This window comes from Triticum urartu, chromosome 5A (assembly GCF_056163025.1).
Source record: "Triticum urartu cultivar PI428250 chromosome 5A, HENAU_Tu73, whole genome shotgun sequence".
Classification (NCBI taxonomy): Eukaryota; Viridiplantae; Streptophyta; class Magnoliopsida; order Poales; family Poaceae; genus Triticum; species Triticum urartu.
Genome location: NC_141877.1, coordinates 538,745,681 through 538,762,933, shown reverse-complemented (window position 1 = coordinate 538,762,933; position 17,253 = coordinate 538,745,681). Strand labels below are relative to the sequence as shown.

The 17,253-nt window shown below is 38.6% G+C and overlaps 1 protein-coding gene across 3 annotated transcripts; it reads left to right on the top strand.

Annotated features, from left to right (window-relative positions):
- Positions 1-7,463: 7,463 nt before the first annotated feature.
- Positions 7,464-11,324, top strand: LOC125531963 (uncharacterized). 3 transcript variants are annotated; one of them, XR_007293648.2, is made up of 6 exons: positions 7,464-7,984; positions 8,102-8,211; positions 8,356-8,381; positions 8,913-9,013; positions 10,225-10,440; positions 10,919-11,324. XR_007293648.2 is itself a non-coding variant. In XM_087521553.1 (6 exons), exons 2-5 carry the CDS (start codon positions 8,146-8,148, stop codon positions 10,438-10,440), a joined length of 381 nt encoding a protein of 126 aa, XP_087377679.1. In that variant the 5' UTR covers positions 7,464-7,984; positions 8,102-8,145; the 3' UTR covers positions 10,919-11,324. The 3 variants fall into 3 exon arrangements, 2 of the variants coding, with proteins under 2 accessions (XP_087377679.1, XP_087377680.1); XM_087521553.1 differs by having other exon boundaries at positions 8,102-8,198; positions 10,240-10,440; XM_087521554.1 differs by having other exon boundaries at positions 10,240-10,440; positions 10,919-11,287.
- Positions 11,325-17,253: the final 5,929 nt, after the last annotated feature.

Genomic DNA, 17,253 nt, shown 5'->3' with positions numbered 1-17,253 from the left:
GCTAGAATTTCATCAAAAGTATTACCCTATGCATCTTGTTCATCGTGATCGCAATTATATATATAATTTCTGGCGTCGCGAAGGAGAAAGCATCGCTCAAGCTTGGGGGAGGCTTAAATAAATGTTATATTCATGCCCCAATCATGAGCTCTCAAGAGAAATGATTATACAAAATTTATATGCTCGACTTTCTGATAACAATCGCACCATGCTCGATACTTCTTGTGGTGGCTCTTTTATGATGAAGACTATTGAATTCAGATGGAATTTATTGGATATAATTAAACGCAACTCTGAAGATTGGGACCTTGATGAAGGTAAGGAGTCAGGTATGACACCTAAGTTTGATTGTGTTAAATCTTTTATGGATACCGATATTTTCCGTAAGTTTAGCACTAAATATGGACTTGACTCTAAGATAGTAGCTTCTTTCCATGAATCTTTTGCTACTTATGTTGATCTGCCTAAGGAGAAGTGGTTTAAATATCATCCTCCCATAGAAGTAAAAGTAGCTGCACCTATTAAAGTTGAAGAAAAGACTGTCACTTATAATGATCCTATTGTTCCTACTTCTTATATTGAGAAACCATCTTTCCCTGTTAGAATAAAGGATCATGCTAAAGCTTCAATTGTTGTTCGTAAAAGCAATATTAGAACTTATACACCTCCTGATCAAGTTAAAGTAGAACCTAATATTGCTATTGTTAAAGATCTCTTGTCTGATAATATTGATGGGCATGTTATTCAGTTCGAAGGTGAAACTGCTAGAATTGCTAAACCTTGTGATAAAGATAAACATAGACATGTGGTAGGCGTGCCTGTTATTTCTGTTAAAATAGGAGATCATTGTTATCATGGCTTATGTGATATGGGTGCTTGTGCTAGTGTAATACCTATTGACTTATACGAAAAAATTAAGAATGAAATTGCACCTGCTGAGTTAGAAGATATTGATGTTACTATTAAACTTGCTAATAGAGATACTATTGCACCAATTGGAATTGTTAGAGATGTTGAAGTCTTGTGTGGGAAAACTAAATATCCTGCTGATTTTCTTGTTCTTGGTTCCCCACAAGATAGTTTTTGTCCCATTATATTTGGTAGACCCTTCTTAAATACTATCAATGCTACCATAGATTGCACAAAGAATGTTGTTACTGTTGGCTTGGATGATATGGTTCATGAGTTTAATTTCTCTAAATTTAGTAAACAACATCGTGAGGAAGAATTACCTAGTAAGGATGAAATTATTGGTCTCTCTTCTATTTCCGTACCTCCTAGTCATCCTTTAGAACACTATTTGCTAGACCATGAAAATGATATGTTCATGAATGAAAGAAGGGAAATAGATGAAGTATTCTTTAAATAGGAACCTATTCTGCAACACAATTTTCCTGTTGAAATCTTAGGGGATCCTCCTCCACCCAAGGGAGATCCCGTGTTTGAGCTTAAACCCTTGCCTGATAATCTTAAATATGCTTATCTTGATGAAAAGAAGATATACCCTGTTATTATTAGTGCTAACCTTTCAGATCATGAAGAAGAAAGATTATTGAAAACTCTGAAGAAGCACCGTGCTGCTATTGGATATACTCTTGATGATCTTAAGGGCATTAGTCTCACTCTATGTCAACATAAAATAAATTTGGAAGCAGATGCCAAACCAGTTCGTGATCCTCAACGATGTCTGAATCCTAAAATGAAAGAAGTGGTGAGAAAAGAAATACTAAAGCTTCTGGAGGCAGGTATAATCTATCCCGTTGCTGATAGTGAGTGGGTAAGTCCTGTCCATTGTGTCCCTAAGAAGGGAGGTATTACTTTTGTTCCTAACGATAAAGATGAATTCATTCCACAAAGAATTATCACAGGTTATAGGATGGTAATTGATTTCCACAAATTAAATAAAGCTACTAAGAAAGATCATTACCCCTTACCTTTTATTGATCAAATGCTAGAAAGATTATGCAAACATACACACTATTACTTTCTAGATGGTTATTTTGGTTTCTCTCAAATACCTGTGTCGGCTAGAGATCAATCAAAGACTACTTTTACATGCCCTTTTGGTAGTTTTGCTTATAGACGTATGCCTTTTGGTTTATGTAATGCACCTGCTACCTTTCAAAGATGCATGATGGCTATATTCTCTGACTTTTGTGAAAAGATTCGTGAGGTTTTCATGGACGACTTTTCCGTCTATGGTTCCTCTTTTGATGATTGCTTGAGCAATCTTGATCGAGTTTTGCAGAGATGTGAAGAAACTAATCTTGTCTTGAATTGGGAAAAGTGCCACTTTATGGTTAATGAAGGTATTGTCTTGGGGCATAAAGTTTCTGAAATAGATATTGAAGTTGATAAAGCCAAGGTTGATGCTATTGAAAAGATGCCATGTCCCAAGGACATTAAAGGTATAAGAAGTTTCCTTGGTCACGCCGGATTTTACAGGAGGTTCATTAAGGACTTCTCAAAAATTTCTCGGCCTCTAACTAATTTATTGCAAAAGATATACCATTTGTCTTTGATGATGATTGTGTAGAAGCATTCGAAATACTTAAGAAAGCATTAGTTACTGCACCTGTTGTTCAACCACCTGATTGGAACCTACCCTTTGAAATTATGTGTGATGCTAGTGATTATGCTGTAGGTGCTGTTCTAGGGCAAAGAGTTGATAAGAAATTAAATGTTATTCATTATGCTAGTAAGACTCTAAACAATGCTCAAAGAAATTATGCTACTACTGAAAAAGAGCTTTTAACAGTTGTATTTGCTTGTGATAAGTTCAGATCTTATATTGTTGATTCTAAAGTAACTATTCAAACTGATCATGCTGCTATTAAATATCTTATGGAAGAGAAAGATGCTAAACCTAGACTTATTAGATGGGTTCTCTTGCTACAAGAATTTGATTTGCATATTGTTGATAGAAAGGGAGCTGAGAACCCCGTTGCAGACAACTTGTCTAGGCTAGAAAATATTCTTGATTACCCACTACTTATTAGTGATAGCTTTCCTGATGAATAATTAAATGTTATAAGTACTTCTCGTAGTACTCCATGGTATGTTGATTATGCTAATTATATTGTTGCTAAATTTATACCACCAAGCTTCACATACCAGCAAAAGAAAAAGTTTTTCTATGATTTAAGACATTACTTTTGGGATGACCCACATCTTTATAAACAAGGGGTAGATGGTGTTATTAGACGTTGTGTACCTGAGCATGAACAGGAACAGATCCTACGCAAGTGTCATTCTGAGGCTTATGGAGGACACCACGCTGGAGATAGAACTGCACATAAGGTATTGCAATCTGGTTTTTATTGGCCTACTCTCTTCAAGGATTCCCGTAAGTTTGTCTTGTCTTGTGATGAATGTCAAAGAATTGGTAATATTAGTAGATGTCAAGAAATGCCTATGAATTATTCTCTTGTTATTGAACCGTTTGATGTTTGGGGCTTCGATTATATGGGACCTTTTCCTGCCTCTAATGGATACACACATATTTTAGTTGCTGTTGATTACGTTACTATGTGGGTAGAAGCTATTCCAACTAGTAGTGCTGATCATAACACTTATATTAAAATGCTTAAGGAAGTTATTTTCCTGAGGTTTGGAGTCCCTAGATATTTAATGACTCATGGTGGTTCACACTTTATTCATGGTGCTTTTCGTAAAATGCTTGCTAAATATGATGTTAATCATAGAATTGCATCTCCATATCACCCTCAGTCTAGTGGTCAAGTAGAGTTGAGCAATAGAGAGCTCAAATTAATTTTGCAAAAGACTGTTAATAGGTCTAGAAAGAATTGGTCCAAGAAACTTGATGATGCATTATGGGCTTATAGAACTGCATACAAAAATCCTATGGGTATGTCTCCGTATAAAATGGTTTATGGAAAAGCATGTCACTTACCTCTCGAACTAGAACATAAGGCATATTGGGCTATTAAAGAGCTTAACTATGATTTTAAACTTGCCGGTGAGAAGAGGTTATTTGATATTATCTCACTTGATGATTAGAGAACCCAAGCTTATGAAAATGCCAAGTTGTTTAAAGAAAAAGTTAAAAGATGGCATGACAAAAGGATACAAAAGCGTGAGTTTAATGTAGGTGATTATGTATTGCTATACAACTCTCGTTTGAGATTTTTTGCAGGAAAACTTCTCTCTAAATGGGAAGGCCCCTATGTTATCGAAGAGGTCTATCGTTCTGGTGCCATAAAGATCAACAACTTCGAGGGCACAAATCTGAAGGTCGTAAACGGTCAAAGAATCAAACATTATATCTCAGGTAATCCCATAAATGTTGAAACCAATATTATTGAAACCGTAACCCCGGAGGAATGCATAAGAGACACTTTCCGGAACATTTCAGACTCCGAAAAGGAATAGGTATGTGGTACGGTAAGTAAACCGACTCCAAAACAATTTTTAAGGAAATATTTCTCCGTTTTGGAATATTTAGAAAAATAGAAAAATAAGTAGCAGTCCGCGAAGGACACGAGGGCCCCACGAGGGTGGTGGGTGCGCCCCCTACCCCTTGAGCACCTCGTGTGCCTTCCGGACTCGGTTTTCTTGCACGTTACGTATTTTGGTCGATAAAAATTCACTATATAATCTCCCGAAGGTTTTGACTCCCGTATCACGCTATTATTCTCTGTTCTTGTTTCGAGCTGGTTTTTCTGACAGATCTAGATTATCATGACGTCCCCAAGTGCTTCCAAGGACAAGTTCTTCGAGAAGGTCATCAACCCTTACCTCGTGGAGGTGTTGTGACACCCTCAAACCATTGAGATGCGTGATGGGATGTTGCACATCCGCGATGCTAAGGGACCCAAGGGAACCGGAAGCGTGGAGACGAGGCTCGAAGCAATAGAGCAACAAGTTTTCAAGTGCCAGGGGATGGTGGAGCGTGGAATCAACGCTAGCCACATGATGCTTGCGGAGTTCACTAACAACTACAAGCCGGATGCCAAGAACACCGAGGAGGCCATCTTCAAGCTATATGAGAAGATCGAGCACCTCCAAGCCCAAATCTATGACCTGTAAAACCAAAACTGTGAGTATGAATATAGATTCAAAAGAATGAGTTTGGCTGCAGATTCGAGGATTTCGGAGACTCGATCATCCTTCTATGATGGTGAACCTATGCCTTGGAAGATGGATGACAAGCCTGCATCATCAACAACACCTCCACCTTCTTCACCGACAAAGGAGACTGCTACGTCTTGAGCTTGCATTGGTTTTCCCCGAAGAGGAAGGGATGATGCAGAAGAGTAGCGTAAGTATTTCCCTCAGTTTTTGAGAACCATGGTATCAATCCAGTAGGAGCCCACGCTCAAGTCCCTCGTACCTGCACAAAGCGACAGCTACTCGCAACCAACGCGATTAGGGGTTGTCAAGCCCTTCACGGTCACTTACGAGAGTGAGATCTGATAGATAGAATATTTTTGGTATTTTTGATATAAGGATGCAAAGTAAAAAGTAAAAGCAAAGTAAATAGCAAAATAATATAAAAGTGATGGAGATTGATATGATGAGAATAGACCTGGGGGCCATAGGTTTCACTAGTGGCTTCTCTCAAGAACATAAGTATTCTACGATGGGTGAACAAATTACTGTTGAGCAATTGATAGAATTGTGCTTAATTATGAGAATATCTAGGCATGATCATGTATATAGGCATCACGTCTGTGACAAGTAGATCGAAACGATTCTGCATCTACTACTATTACTCCACTGATCGACCGCTATCCAGCATGCATCTAATGTATTAAGTTAAAAACAGAGTAACGCCTTAAGCAAGATGACATGATGTAGAGAGATAAATTCATGCAATATGAAATAAACCCAATCTTGTTATCCTCGATGGCAACGATACAATACGTGCCTTGCTGCCCCTTCTGTCACCGGGTAAGGACACCGCAAGATCGAACCCAAAGCTAAGCACTTCTCCCATGGCAAGAACTACCAATCTAGTTGGCCAAACCAAACGGATAATTCGAATAGATTTGCAAAGATAACCAATCATGCATAAAAGAATTCAGAGAAGATTCAAATATTATTTATAGATAGACTTGATCATAAATCCACAATTCATCGGTCTCAACAAACACACCGCAAAAAGAAGATTACATCGAATAGATCTCCACAAGAGAGGGGGAGAACTTTGTATTGAGATTCAAAGAGAGAGAAGAAGCCATCTAGCTACTAACTATGGACCCGAAGGTCTGAGGTAAACTACTTACACTTCATCGGAGGGGCTAGGATGATGTAGAAGCCCTCCGTGATGACGGCCCTCTTCCGGCGGAGCTCCGGAAAGGCCCCAAGATGGGATCTCGTGGATACAGAAAGTTGCGGCGGTGGAATTAGGGGTTTGGCTCCTGTTCTAATCGTTTAGGGGTACGTGTGTATATTTAGGAGGAAGGAGTACACCCACGTGACCACCTCTTTGATCCCTTGCAGTAGGGTCCAAGTCTCCTGGATCACGTTCGGTGAGAAAACCATGTTTCCGAAGATTTTATTCCGTTTGGACTCCGTTTGATATTTTGTTTATCCGAAACACTGAAATAGGCAAAAAACAACAATTCTGGGTTGGGCCTCCAGTTAATAGGTTAGTCCCAAAAATAATATAAAAGTGGAAAATAAAGCCCAATATAGTCCGAAACAGTAGATAATATAGCATGGAGCAATCAAAAATTATAGATACGTTGGAGACGTATCAGGCATCCCCAAGCTTAATTCCTGCTCGTCCTCGAGTAGGTAAATGATAAAAAGAGAATTTTTGATGCGGAGTGCTACTTGGCATAATTTCAATGCAAATCTTCGTAATTGTGGTATGAATATTCAGATTAGAAAGATTCAAGACAAAAGTATATATTGACATATAAAATAATAATACTTCAAGCATACTAACAAAGCAATTTTGTCTTCTCAAAATAACATGGCCAAAGAAAGTTATCCCTACAAAATCATATAGCCTGGCTATGCTCCATCTTCCCCACACAAAGTATTTAAATCATGCACAACCCCGATGACAAGCCAAGTAATTCACTACACCACGGTAGAGCTTAGGTGACACATTTTTGTGGGCAAAGGTCTAGTAATCCTCACAAAATAACTGTCACCATAACTTTTATGTTTTGTCTTTAGATCATGTGTCGGCAAAGGTACATCACTGTGGACACACTAAGAGTCAGCAATCACGAAGCAACAATGTATCTGTCAGTAATTGCTTAATAACATGTTATGTGTCGGCATATGTGTGGACCATGGCAAGTTTTCAGTCGGCGTAGGTAGATACGTAGCGACCTAAAATGTGTCGGCGTATGTTGGGTGTATGGACACGGATTAAGTGTCGGCATAGATGGACACGTGTCAATGGACAGATGGTTGGAAACTTGGGGCGCGTGATTTCGGCGCGAGGGGGGAAATTTTGGGGTGTTCGTGCAAAATATCCGCGCCACCGCTGTGCAAATTACCCCCATCTCGAACCCAACTCCACAATCCTAACCCGTGCCTGCCGCCGCCGCCCTCGTGCTCGATCCACAGTCCTGCCGCCGGCCTCGCGCTCCACCCCGTCGTCAAGCCGTCGTCTCGGAGCTCGCACTCCCCCGCCCCTGAGCTCCACCCCGTCATCCACCCGTCCTTGCAATCCGCCCCTCCCCCCGAGATCCATATCCTGAGATCGAGCCGCCGCCCTCTTGATGCACATCGAACCGCCGTCCTTGCGCCGCCCCCTCGACATCCCGCTGTCCTCCTCGCCAATCCCCGTTCCTGCTGCTGCCGGGGCTCCATCTCCGGGCTCCCACTGCTGTCCCACCTGCTGTTGCCGGGGCTCCATCTCCGGGTTCCCGCTGCTGCTGGATCTCCTGCTACCTGGGCTCCCTCTGCGGGCTCGCGCTGCTGCTGGGCCTGCTGCTACCGGGGATCCATCCCCTTCGAGCTGCGCCCCTCCCGAAGCCAGCTGGCGCCGTGCCCTGAGGTAAGTATCAACTCGTCCTGACATTTCCTTCTCTGTACCTGATGTTGTATTGAATGAACAGGCATGCTTCTTGACTTTGATTTGTGCCTTAGAAGTTAGTTTCTGCATTTTTTGTAGTGAGGTCATGGCGGAAGACAACAATGATAATTGATACATCGTAGATGGACCTGGAAGCAATGCTACGAAGAGTGTCAAATGGAGGTGGCTTCTCATGGTAGTGAGGATGTGTAAGAGACGCACAACTTATTTTCTTATGGTCTTGAGGTCAATTAGACATACACTTGGAGTTTTTATATCGTGTACCTTAAATTAATGTGACATTTTAATTAATTGTTTAGATTATGTGATGGTTCTTTTTTTCTGATGTGCAGGGCCATACAGCCAATCAGCCATATAGGTGGGTAGTTCTTCAACAAAATGATATCTGAACTTGAAGCTGGTATCATAAAAAAAACATTTGCTTCGGTGTTCTGAAGTTTCTCGGTGAAGTGTAATATATTTGACCATCAGCGACACCCTTCACCACAAGGCGTATATGTACCAATGATGTTATTTCTTGAAGTCAATTTGAATTTTGTTTATCTGTTCTGAGTAACAAGTAAACTGCTTATTTGTATATTTTGGATTTGTTTCCTGGTTCATGTATTGGATTAGCGTTGTTAGTCCAGACTTAATCATTATACTTCAGTTTGGTTCAGTTCAGGACATAGTAAGTATGCTTTAGAAGAAATAATCAAAATTATCTGTTGCGAAGAACATGTCAAGCTTGTGTTTTCAATCTCCCTGTACTTCTATGGTTCCAAATATTCTCCTATATCTTTATTGTCTTATCTGCTTGTAGACCTATACTGCAAGTTAGTTTGATGTTAAAGAAAAATCCATTTATTGTACTGTTGTCAGTCTGTGCTTAATTTTGTGATTGTTGAAGGCAAGGAAAAGAGATGGTGCAGAAGGAGCTTCAGCAGGCATGATGGTTCGACAACCACAACCTTGCAAGGCCATCCCCATGGCCCAGCAACACTATTTCAGGTTTGCCTCTCGCTCCCTACCCAGCCACTCTATAGTGGACGTTATTACTTTGTCTTCTCCATGGACTAATTGGTTATTGTTGTGGTTACTCCATGGACTAATATGACCTTTGCACCGAAACCATTTATTTTACAAAATTGCCTACCTTTGTTCTAGCATATTAAATTTTAACAGCATGCTCCAGTGCCTACAAATTGTTCCATCGGAACATTATTTTTGTTCTGCCATCATGAAATGTGTGAAGTTTGCAATGACTGGAGATCTCACCAATAGTCATCTCTCCAAAAATTCCTCTTGTTCTAGTCATATGCTTAACTTATTTTTTAGATAATGGAAGATGGTTTCTCAGCCTCTGCATCATTCCATAATTTATATTGCCCGGACTTGTTATTTCTCTGTGGCTTGATCTGGGATCCTACTTTGTTATACAAGCGTCTGCTAGTTAATGCTTTGCCATTGTTTCTCTTGGGATCACTCTTTATATCATAATATTTTTACATACTGCATTTATGCTCTATCTACATTGGAATTAGACATGTCATCCTTGACTGTTACCTCAGTCTGCTCAACTTTATATTGTAGAAATTATGTTTTTGTTAATTATAACTACATACTATTCTTTCACTATTTCTGATAAAATCAGAATATTATTTTTTGATAAGCTGGAAGGGAGGTCATTATCTACAACTACTTACCATCTCCCATTTCATCAAACTAATAAACAACGGTTCAAATGGCTGGTGCTGCTAGGAAAGGGAGATCCTTATCTGGAAATGCTTAACACCTGTTATCTCATCAGTGTAAAAACTATGGTAGCCCACTAAGGTTGTATTACCAATATTAGGGTATTTATTGTAGACTTTGTAGTTTGCGGTTAATGACAATTCTGTATTACTCCCTCTGTCCCAAAATAAGTGTGCAACTTTGTAACAAAGTTGTACTAAAGTTGAGACACTTATTTTAACACGGAGGGAGTATTTTGGGAGTTGTGAATGCTATGCAATGTTGTGAATGCGTAGTATACTAGTATACTTCTTTAATTTATTTGAATAATTTCCTCTTGACTAGGATGAATGAGAAAATATCTTCATGTGGTTATATGTGCATTGCATGTGCACACTTACTAGTTAGAGTAAAAAATAGATGCAAATAGTGTTGTTACATACAGTTGTCATAATTACAATGCCTGGTGAGAAACAAATTACTTTTAGTCTTGCCAACAATAGCCAGGAACCACGACCACCAGCATGCAGCATGGCCAATGGGTGGAGAACGGATGGCTACCTCGCTGGGAACCATGGTTGCGCACGTGCAGCAGAAACCAAATGTTGGATGGAAGGCTACCTCATGGGGAACTAGGGCCACAACTTGTAGTGTCCAACTGGTGGCGAATGGAAGGCTACCTGGCCGTGTACCTCAACTACTAGGTACATTTTTTGTTTCAGTAGTAATTAGCTCACACGCTATTGCATAAGAACAGTTTCTAAAATGTCACTTTACAAGGTTGCTAACCTATGTGTTAACACTAAATTGCTTGCGTATATATGTGCCATGGTTTCCTTTTTATCCATGGTTATGTACCTCTTAATCATGAAAATCTGGAGAGGTTGCGAAAGAGGTTGTCTTTCTTCAGTAAATTCTTATGTAATAGGCTATAAAATAAGCTACTAGGTTGTAGGATCTCTGTTTTATATGGTCAATGCCTTTATTGTTGATAAAACTGCAAGCACGTGAACATAGTTCTATATAGTACCATGCGAGCCAATTATAACTTTTGTAGAAACTATATTGTTAACTATGATATCATGAGGATTTATTGATCGAATATGTGTTAATCCACATATGAGCTTTGAACAACTTGAGCCGATTCAACATTCTTGACAATTTTTTGTGAAAAAATTTCAGGCACTTAGCCAACTGGTGCACATGGACGTGATGACTTTGAAGTGTTTATGGACCAACCAACATGCCAACTGGTGCACATGGACGTGATGACTTTGAAGTGTTTATGGACCAACCAACCTGTAAACATGGATCTTATGTGTCTTCTAGACCATTTGGTGTTTCGGATATGTTGGAGTTTGCACTTTGTGCAAGTGGATACAGACTTGTGTGTTCTGGACCATCCAGCTGAAGTCTCTCATACCAGCAAATAGTGCTCATCTTTCTGTGACTTGTGTGTTCTAGGTGATTGTTAAGATGGTCAAAACTATGCTTTGCCAAGATTGATGTGTTTGTCAACTTGCGGTCAATGTATATGCATGTTCGTGAACATATTTTCATTGTTTGTATAGTATGTGTTCATCTTGAACCTGCTTGTGGATGTGAGGATAATAATTGAATCTGTTTAGAGCTTGTATACATAGGTAACAATTGAATATGTTTACAACTTGTATATAAATTGTTTTGGCTGCACATCACTATACCAGCAATTTATCTGTCGGCAAAGTAAATATCTGTCAGTGTAGGTAGGGTGTATGTTGATAGACTATCTATCGGCATAGATATGGTGTACGTGGCTAATAAAGTGTCGGCATAGGTAGGGTGTATCTGGACACGCTATCTGTCGGCGTAGGTAGGGTGTATATTGTCTGATAAAGTGTCGGCGTAGGTATGGTGTATGTGGACATCCCATCTGTCGGCGTAGGTAGGGTGTATGCCGACTAAAAAAGTGTCGGGAAGTAAACAACTGTCGGCAATACCTTTGCCCACAGCAAGTCCTCCGACTCTTCCATCTTCTGTCAGCATTATTGTTACCTACATCTTATCTGTCGGCAAAGGTACCCTATACCAACACATTGATGTGTCACGGAAGCTCTACCGTGGTGTAGTGATTGTTTCGTACTCTAAATTTTTCAAAACTTTTTCAATCTTCACGCAATTCATGAGCGTGAGCCATGGATATAGCACTATAGGTGGAATAGAATGGTGGTTGTGGAGAAGAAAAAAAGGAGAAGATAGTCTCACATCAACTAGGCGTATCAACGGGCTATGGAGATGCCCATCAATAGATATCAATGTGAGTGAGTAGGGATTGCCATGCAACGGATGCACTAGAGCTATAAATGTATGAAAGCTCAACAAAAGAAACTAGTGGGTGTGCATCCAACTTGCTTGCTCACGAAGACCTAGGGCAATTTGAGGAAGCCCATTATTGAAATATACAAGCCAAGTTCTATAACATAAAATTCTCACTAGTATATGAAAGTGACAACATATGAGACTCTCTATATGAAGAACATGGTGCTACTTTGAAGCACAATATATGAGACTTGCTATATCATGGTGCTACTTTGAAGCACAAGTGTGGAAAAAAGGATACTAGCATTGCCCCTTTTTTTGGGCCTTTTTTTTCTTTGGCCTTTCTTTTTTTGGGACAATGCTCTATTGAATGATGATCATCACACTTCTATTTATTTACAACTCAATGATTACAACTCGATACTAAAACAAAGTATGACTCTATATGAATGCCTCCGGCGGTGTACCGAGATATGCAATGAATCAAGAGTGACAAGTATGAAAGAATTATGAATGGTGGCTTTGCCACCAATACTATGTCAACTACATGATCATGCTAAGCAATATGACAATGATGGATGTGTCATGATGAACTAGATGGTGGAAAGTTGCATGGCAATATATCTCGGAATGGCTATGGAAATGCCATAATAGGTAAGTAGGGTGGCTGTTTTGAGGAAGGTATATGGTAGGTGTATGATACCGGCGAAAGTTGCGTGGTATTACAGAGGCTAGCAAGGGTGGAAGGGTGAGAGTGCGTATAATCCATGGACTCAATCATTAGTCATAAAGAACTCATATACTTATTGCAAAAATTTAGAAGTTATCAAAGCAAAGTATTACGCGCATGCTCCTAGGGGGATAGATTGGTAGGAAAAGACCATCGCTCGTCCCCGACCGCCACTCATAAGGAAGACAATCAATAAATAAATCATGCTCCGACTTCATCACATAACGGTTCACCATACGTGCATGCTACGGGAATCACAAACTTCAACACAAGTATTCTTTAAATTCACAACTACTCAACTAGCATGACTTTAATATTATCACCTCCATATCTCAAAACAATTATCATGCTTCAATCTTTTCTTAGTATTCAACACACTCAAAAGAAAGTTTCACAAATCTTGAATACCAAGCATATTATTATTAGGCAAATTACCATGCTATTAAGAGACTCTCAAATTAATTTAAGTGAAGCATGAGAGATCAATAGTTTCTTTAAAATGAATCCACCACCGTGCTCTAAAAGATCTAAGTGAAGCACATAGAGCAAAATTATAACGCTCAAAAGATATAAGTGAAGCACATAGAGCAAAATTATCTAGCTCAAAGGATATAAGTGAAGCACATAGAGAAAAATTATCTAGCTCAAAAGATATAAGTGAAGCACATAGAGTATTCTATCAAATTTTAATTCATATATGGCTCTCTCAAAAGGTGTGTACCGCAAGGATGATTGTGGCATACTAACAAACAAAGACACGAATAATACAAGACGCTCCAAGCAAAACACATATCATGTTGGTGAATAAAAATATAGCTCCAAGTAAATTACCGATGGAAGTGGACGAAAAGAGGGGATGCCTTCCGGGGCATCCCCAAGCTTTGACTTTTTGGTGTCCTTGGATTATCTTGGGGGTGCCATGGGCATCCCCAAGCTTAGGATCTTGCCACTCCTTGTTCCATGATCCATCAAAATAATTCACCCAAAACTTGTAACTTCACAACACAAAACTCAAGATAGAAAACTCGTGAGCTCCGTTAGCGAAAGAAAACAAAAGACCACTTCAAGGTACTGTAATGAACTCATTCTTTATTTATATTGGTGTTAAACCTACTGTATTCCAACTTCTCTATGGATTATAAACTATTTATTAGCCATAGATTCATCATAATAAGCAAACAACACACGAAAAACAGAATCTGTCAAAAACAGAACAGTCTGTAGTAATCTGTAGCTAGCGCAAGATCTGGAACCCTAAAAATTCTAAAATAAATTTCTGGACGTGAGTAATTTATCTATTAATCATCTGCAAAAATAATTAACTAAATAGCACTCTTCAAGTAAAAATGACAGCAGTTCTCGTGAGCGCTAAAGTTTCTGTTTTTTATAGCAAGTTCAACAAGACTTTCCCCAAGTCTTCCCAACGGTTCTACTTGGCACAAACACTAATTAAACACAAAAAACACAACCAAAACAGAGGCTAAATAATTTATTTATTACTCACTCTGTAAACTAATATAAGAGCGTTTAGATCACTATTTTAGTGATCTAAACACTCTTATATTAGTTTACAGAGGGAGTACTAAACAGGAGCAAAAGCAAGGAATAAAAATGAAATTGGGTTGCCTCCCAACAAGCGCTATCATTTAACACCCCTAGCTAGGCATAACGAGCAAGAATAGATCTAGGTATTGCCATCTTTGGTAGGCAATCCATAAGTAGCTCTCATGATAGTTTCATAAGGTAATTCTGTTTTCTTTCTTGGAAAGTGTTCCATGCCCTTTTTTAATGGAAATTGAAATCTAATATTCCCTTCCTTCATATCAATAATCGCACCAACCGTTCTAAGGAAAGGTCTACCAAGAATAATAGGGCAAGAAGGATTGCAATTCCTATTTGCAACAATAAGAACATCATTAATTCTTCCCATAGGTTTCTTAATAGTGGAATCCGCAAGATGCAAGTTTAGAGAGCAATCATCAAAATTACGGAAATCTAGTAAATCACACAAAGTCTTGGGAATAGTAGAGACACTAGCACCCAAATCACACAAAGCATAAAACTCATAATCTTTAATATTAATTTTAATAGTTGGTTCCCACTCATCATAGAGTTTTCTAGGGATATAAACTTTCAACTCAAGTTTTTCTTCATAAGATTGCATCAAGGCATCAACGATATGTTCGGTGAAGGCTTTATTTTGACTATAAGCATGTGGGGAATTTAGCACGGATTGCAACAAGGAAATACAATCAATCAAAGAGCAATTTTCATAATTAAATACCTTGAAATCCAATATAGTGGGTTTAGCAACATCTAGATTTTTATTTCTTTCCATCCCACTTTCATCAATTTCATCATTAAGATCTAAACACTCCGAATTTTTAGAACGCCTTCTAGGTAAAGGAAAATCATATTCAGTTTCATCAATATTCATATTGCAAAATAAAGATTTAATAGGAGACACGTAAATAACTTTTAGATCTTCATCTTGGTTTTCATAGGAATTAGAAGAACATGCTTTAGTAAAGGCATCTTTGGAAGCACGCATCCTAGCAGTTCTTTCTTTACACTCATCAATTGAAATTCTCATGGCTTTTAGAGACTCATTAATATCATGCTTAGGTGGAATAGATCTAAGTTTCAAAGCATAAACATCAAGAGCAATTCTATCAACGTTCCTAGCCAAATCATCAATCTTAAGCAATTTTTCTTCAATCATAGCATTAAAATTCTTTTGCAAAGAAATAAATTCTTTAATATTAGATTCAAAATCAGAGGGCATCTTATTACAATTTCCATAAGAGTTGTTGTAGGAATTCCCATAATTATTAGAAGGATTACTAGGATATGGCGTAGGATTAAAATTCCCTCTATAAGCGTTGTTACCAAAATTATTCCTACCAACAAAATTCACATCCATAGATTCATTGTTATTCTCAATCAAAGTAGACAAAGGCATATCATTAGGATCAGAAGAAACACTCTTCGTAGCAAATAATTTCATAAGTTCATCCATCTTTCCACTCAACACATTAATTTCTTCTATCGCATGCACTTTTTTATTAGAAGTTCTTTCAGTATGCCATTGAGAATAATTAACCATAATATTATCTAGGAGTTTAGTAGCATCTCCTAAAGTGATTTCCATAAAAGTGCCTCCCGCGGCCGAATCTAAAAGATTTCTAGAAGCAAAATTCAATTCGGCATAATTTTTTTGTATAATCATCCACAAATTCAAACCATGAGTAGGGCAATTACGTATCATTAATTTCATTCTCTCCCAAGCTTGTGCAACATGTTCATGATCAAGTTGTTTAAAGTTCATAATATCGTTCCTAAGAGAGATGATCTTAGCGGGAGGAAAATACTTAGAGATAAAAGCATCTTTGCACTTGTTCCATCAATCAATACTATTCTTAGGCAAAGACGAAAACCAAGCTTTAGCATGATCTCTAAGCGAAAAAGGAAATAACTTCAATTTAACGACATCATTATTGACATCTTTTTTCTTTTGCATATCACATAAATCAACGAAGCTATTCAGATGAGTAGCGACATCTTCACTAGGAAGGCCGGCGAATTGATCTTTCATAACAAGATTCAACAAAGCAGTATTAATTTCACAAGATTCAGCATCGGTAAGAGGAGAAATCGGAGTGCTAATGAAATCATTATTATTGGTATTGGTGAAGTCACACAATTTCGTAGCATCTTGAGACATCACGACAAACAAGCAATCTAACACACGGTCAAACAAAAAGCAAGCAGACAAAAAGAGGCAAATAGAGGGGGAGGATAGAGAGAGAGGGCGAATAAAACGGCAAGGGTGAATTGGGGGGAGAGGAAAACGAGAGGCAAATGGCAAATAATGTAATGCGAGAGATAGGGATTGTGATGGGTACTTGATATATTGACTTTTTGCCTAGACTCCTCGGCAACAGCGCCAGAAATCCTTCTTGCTACGTCTTGAGCTTGCGTTGGTTTTCCCCGAAGAGGAAGGGATGATGCAGTAGAGTAGCGTAAGTATTTCCCTCAGTTTTGAGAACAAAGGTATCAATCCAGCAGGAGCCCACGCTCAAGTCCCTCGTACGTGCACAAAGTGATAGCTACTCGCAACCAACGCGATTAGGGGTTGTCAAGCCCTTCACGGTCACTTACGAGAGTGAGATCTGATAGATAGAATATTTTTGGTATTTTTGATATAAAGATGCAAAGTAAAAAAGTAAAAGCAAAGTAAATAGCAAAATAATATAAAAGTGATGGAGATTGATATGATGAGAATAGACCCGGGGGCCATAAGTTTCACTAGTGGCTTCTCTCAAGAACATAAGTATTCTACGGTGGGTGAACAAATTATTGTTGAGCAATTGATAGAATTGTGCTTAATTATGAGAATATCTAGGCATGATCATGTATATAGGCATCACGTCTGTGACAAGTAGATCGAAACGATTCTGCATCTACTACTATTACTCCACTGATCGAC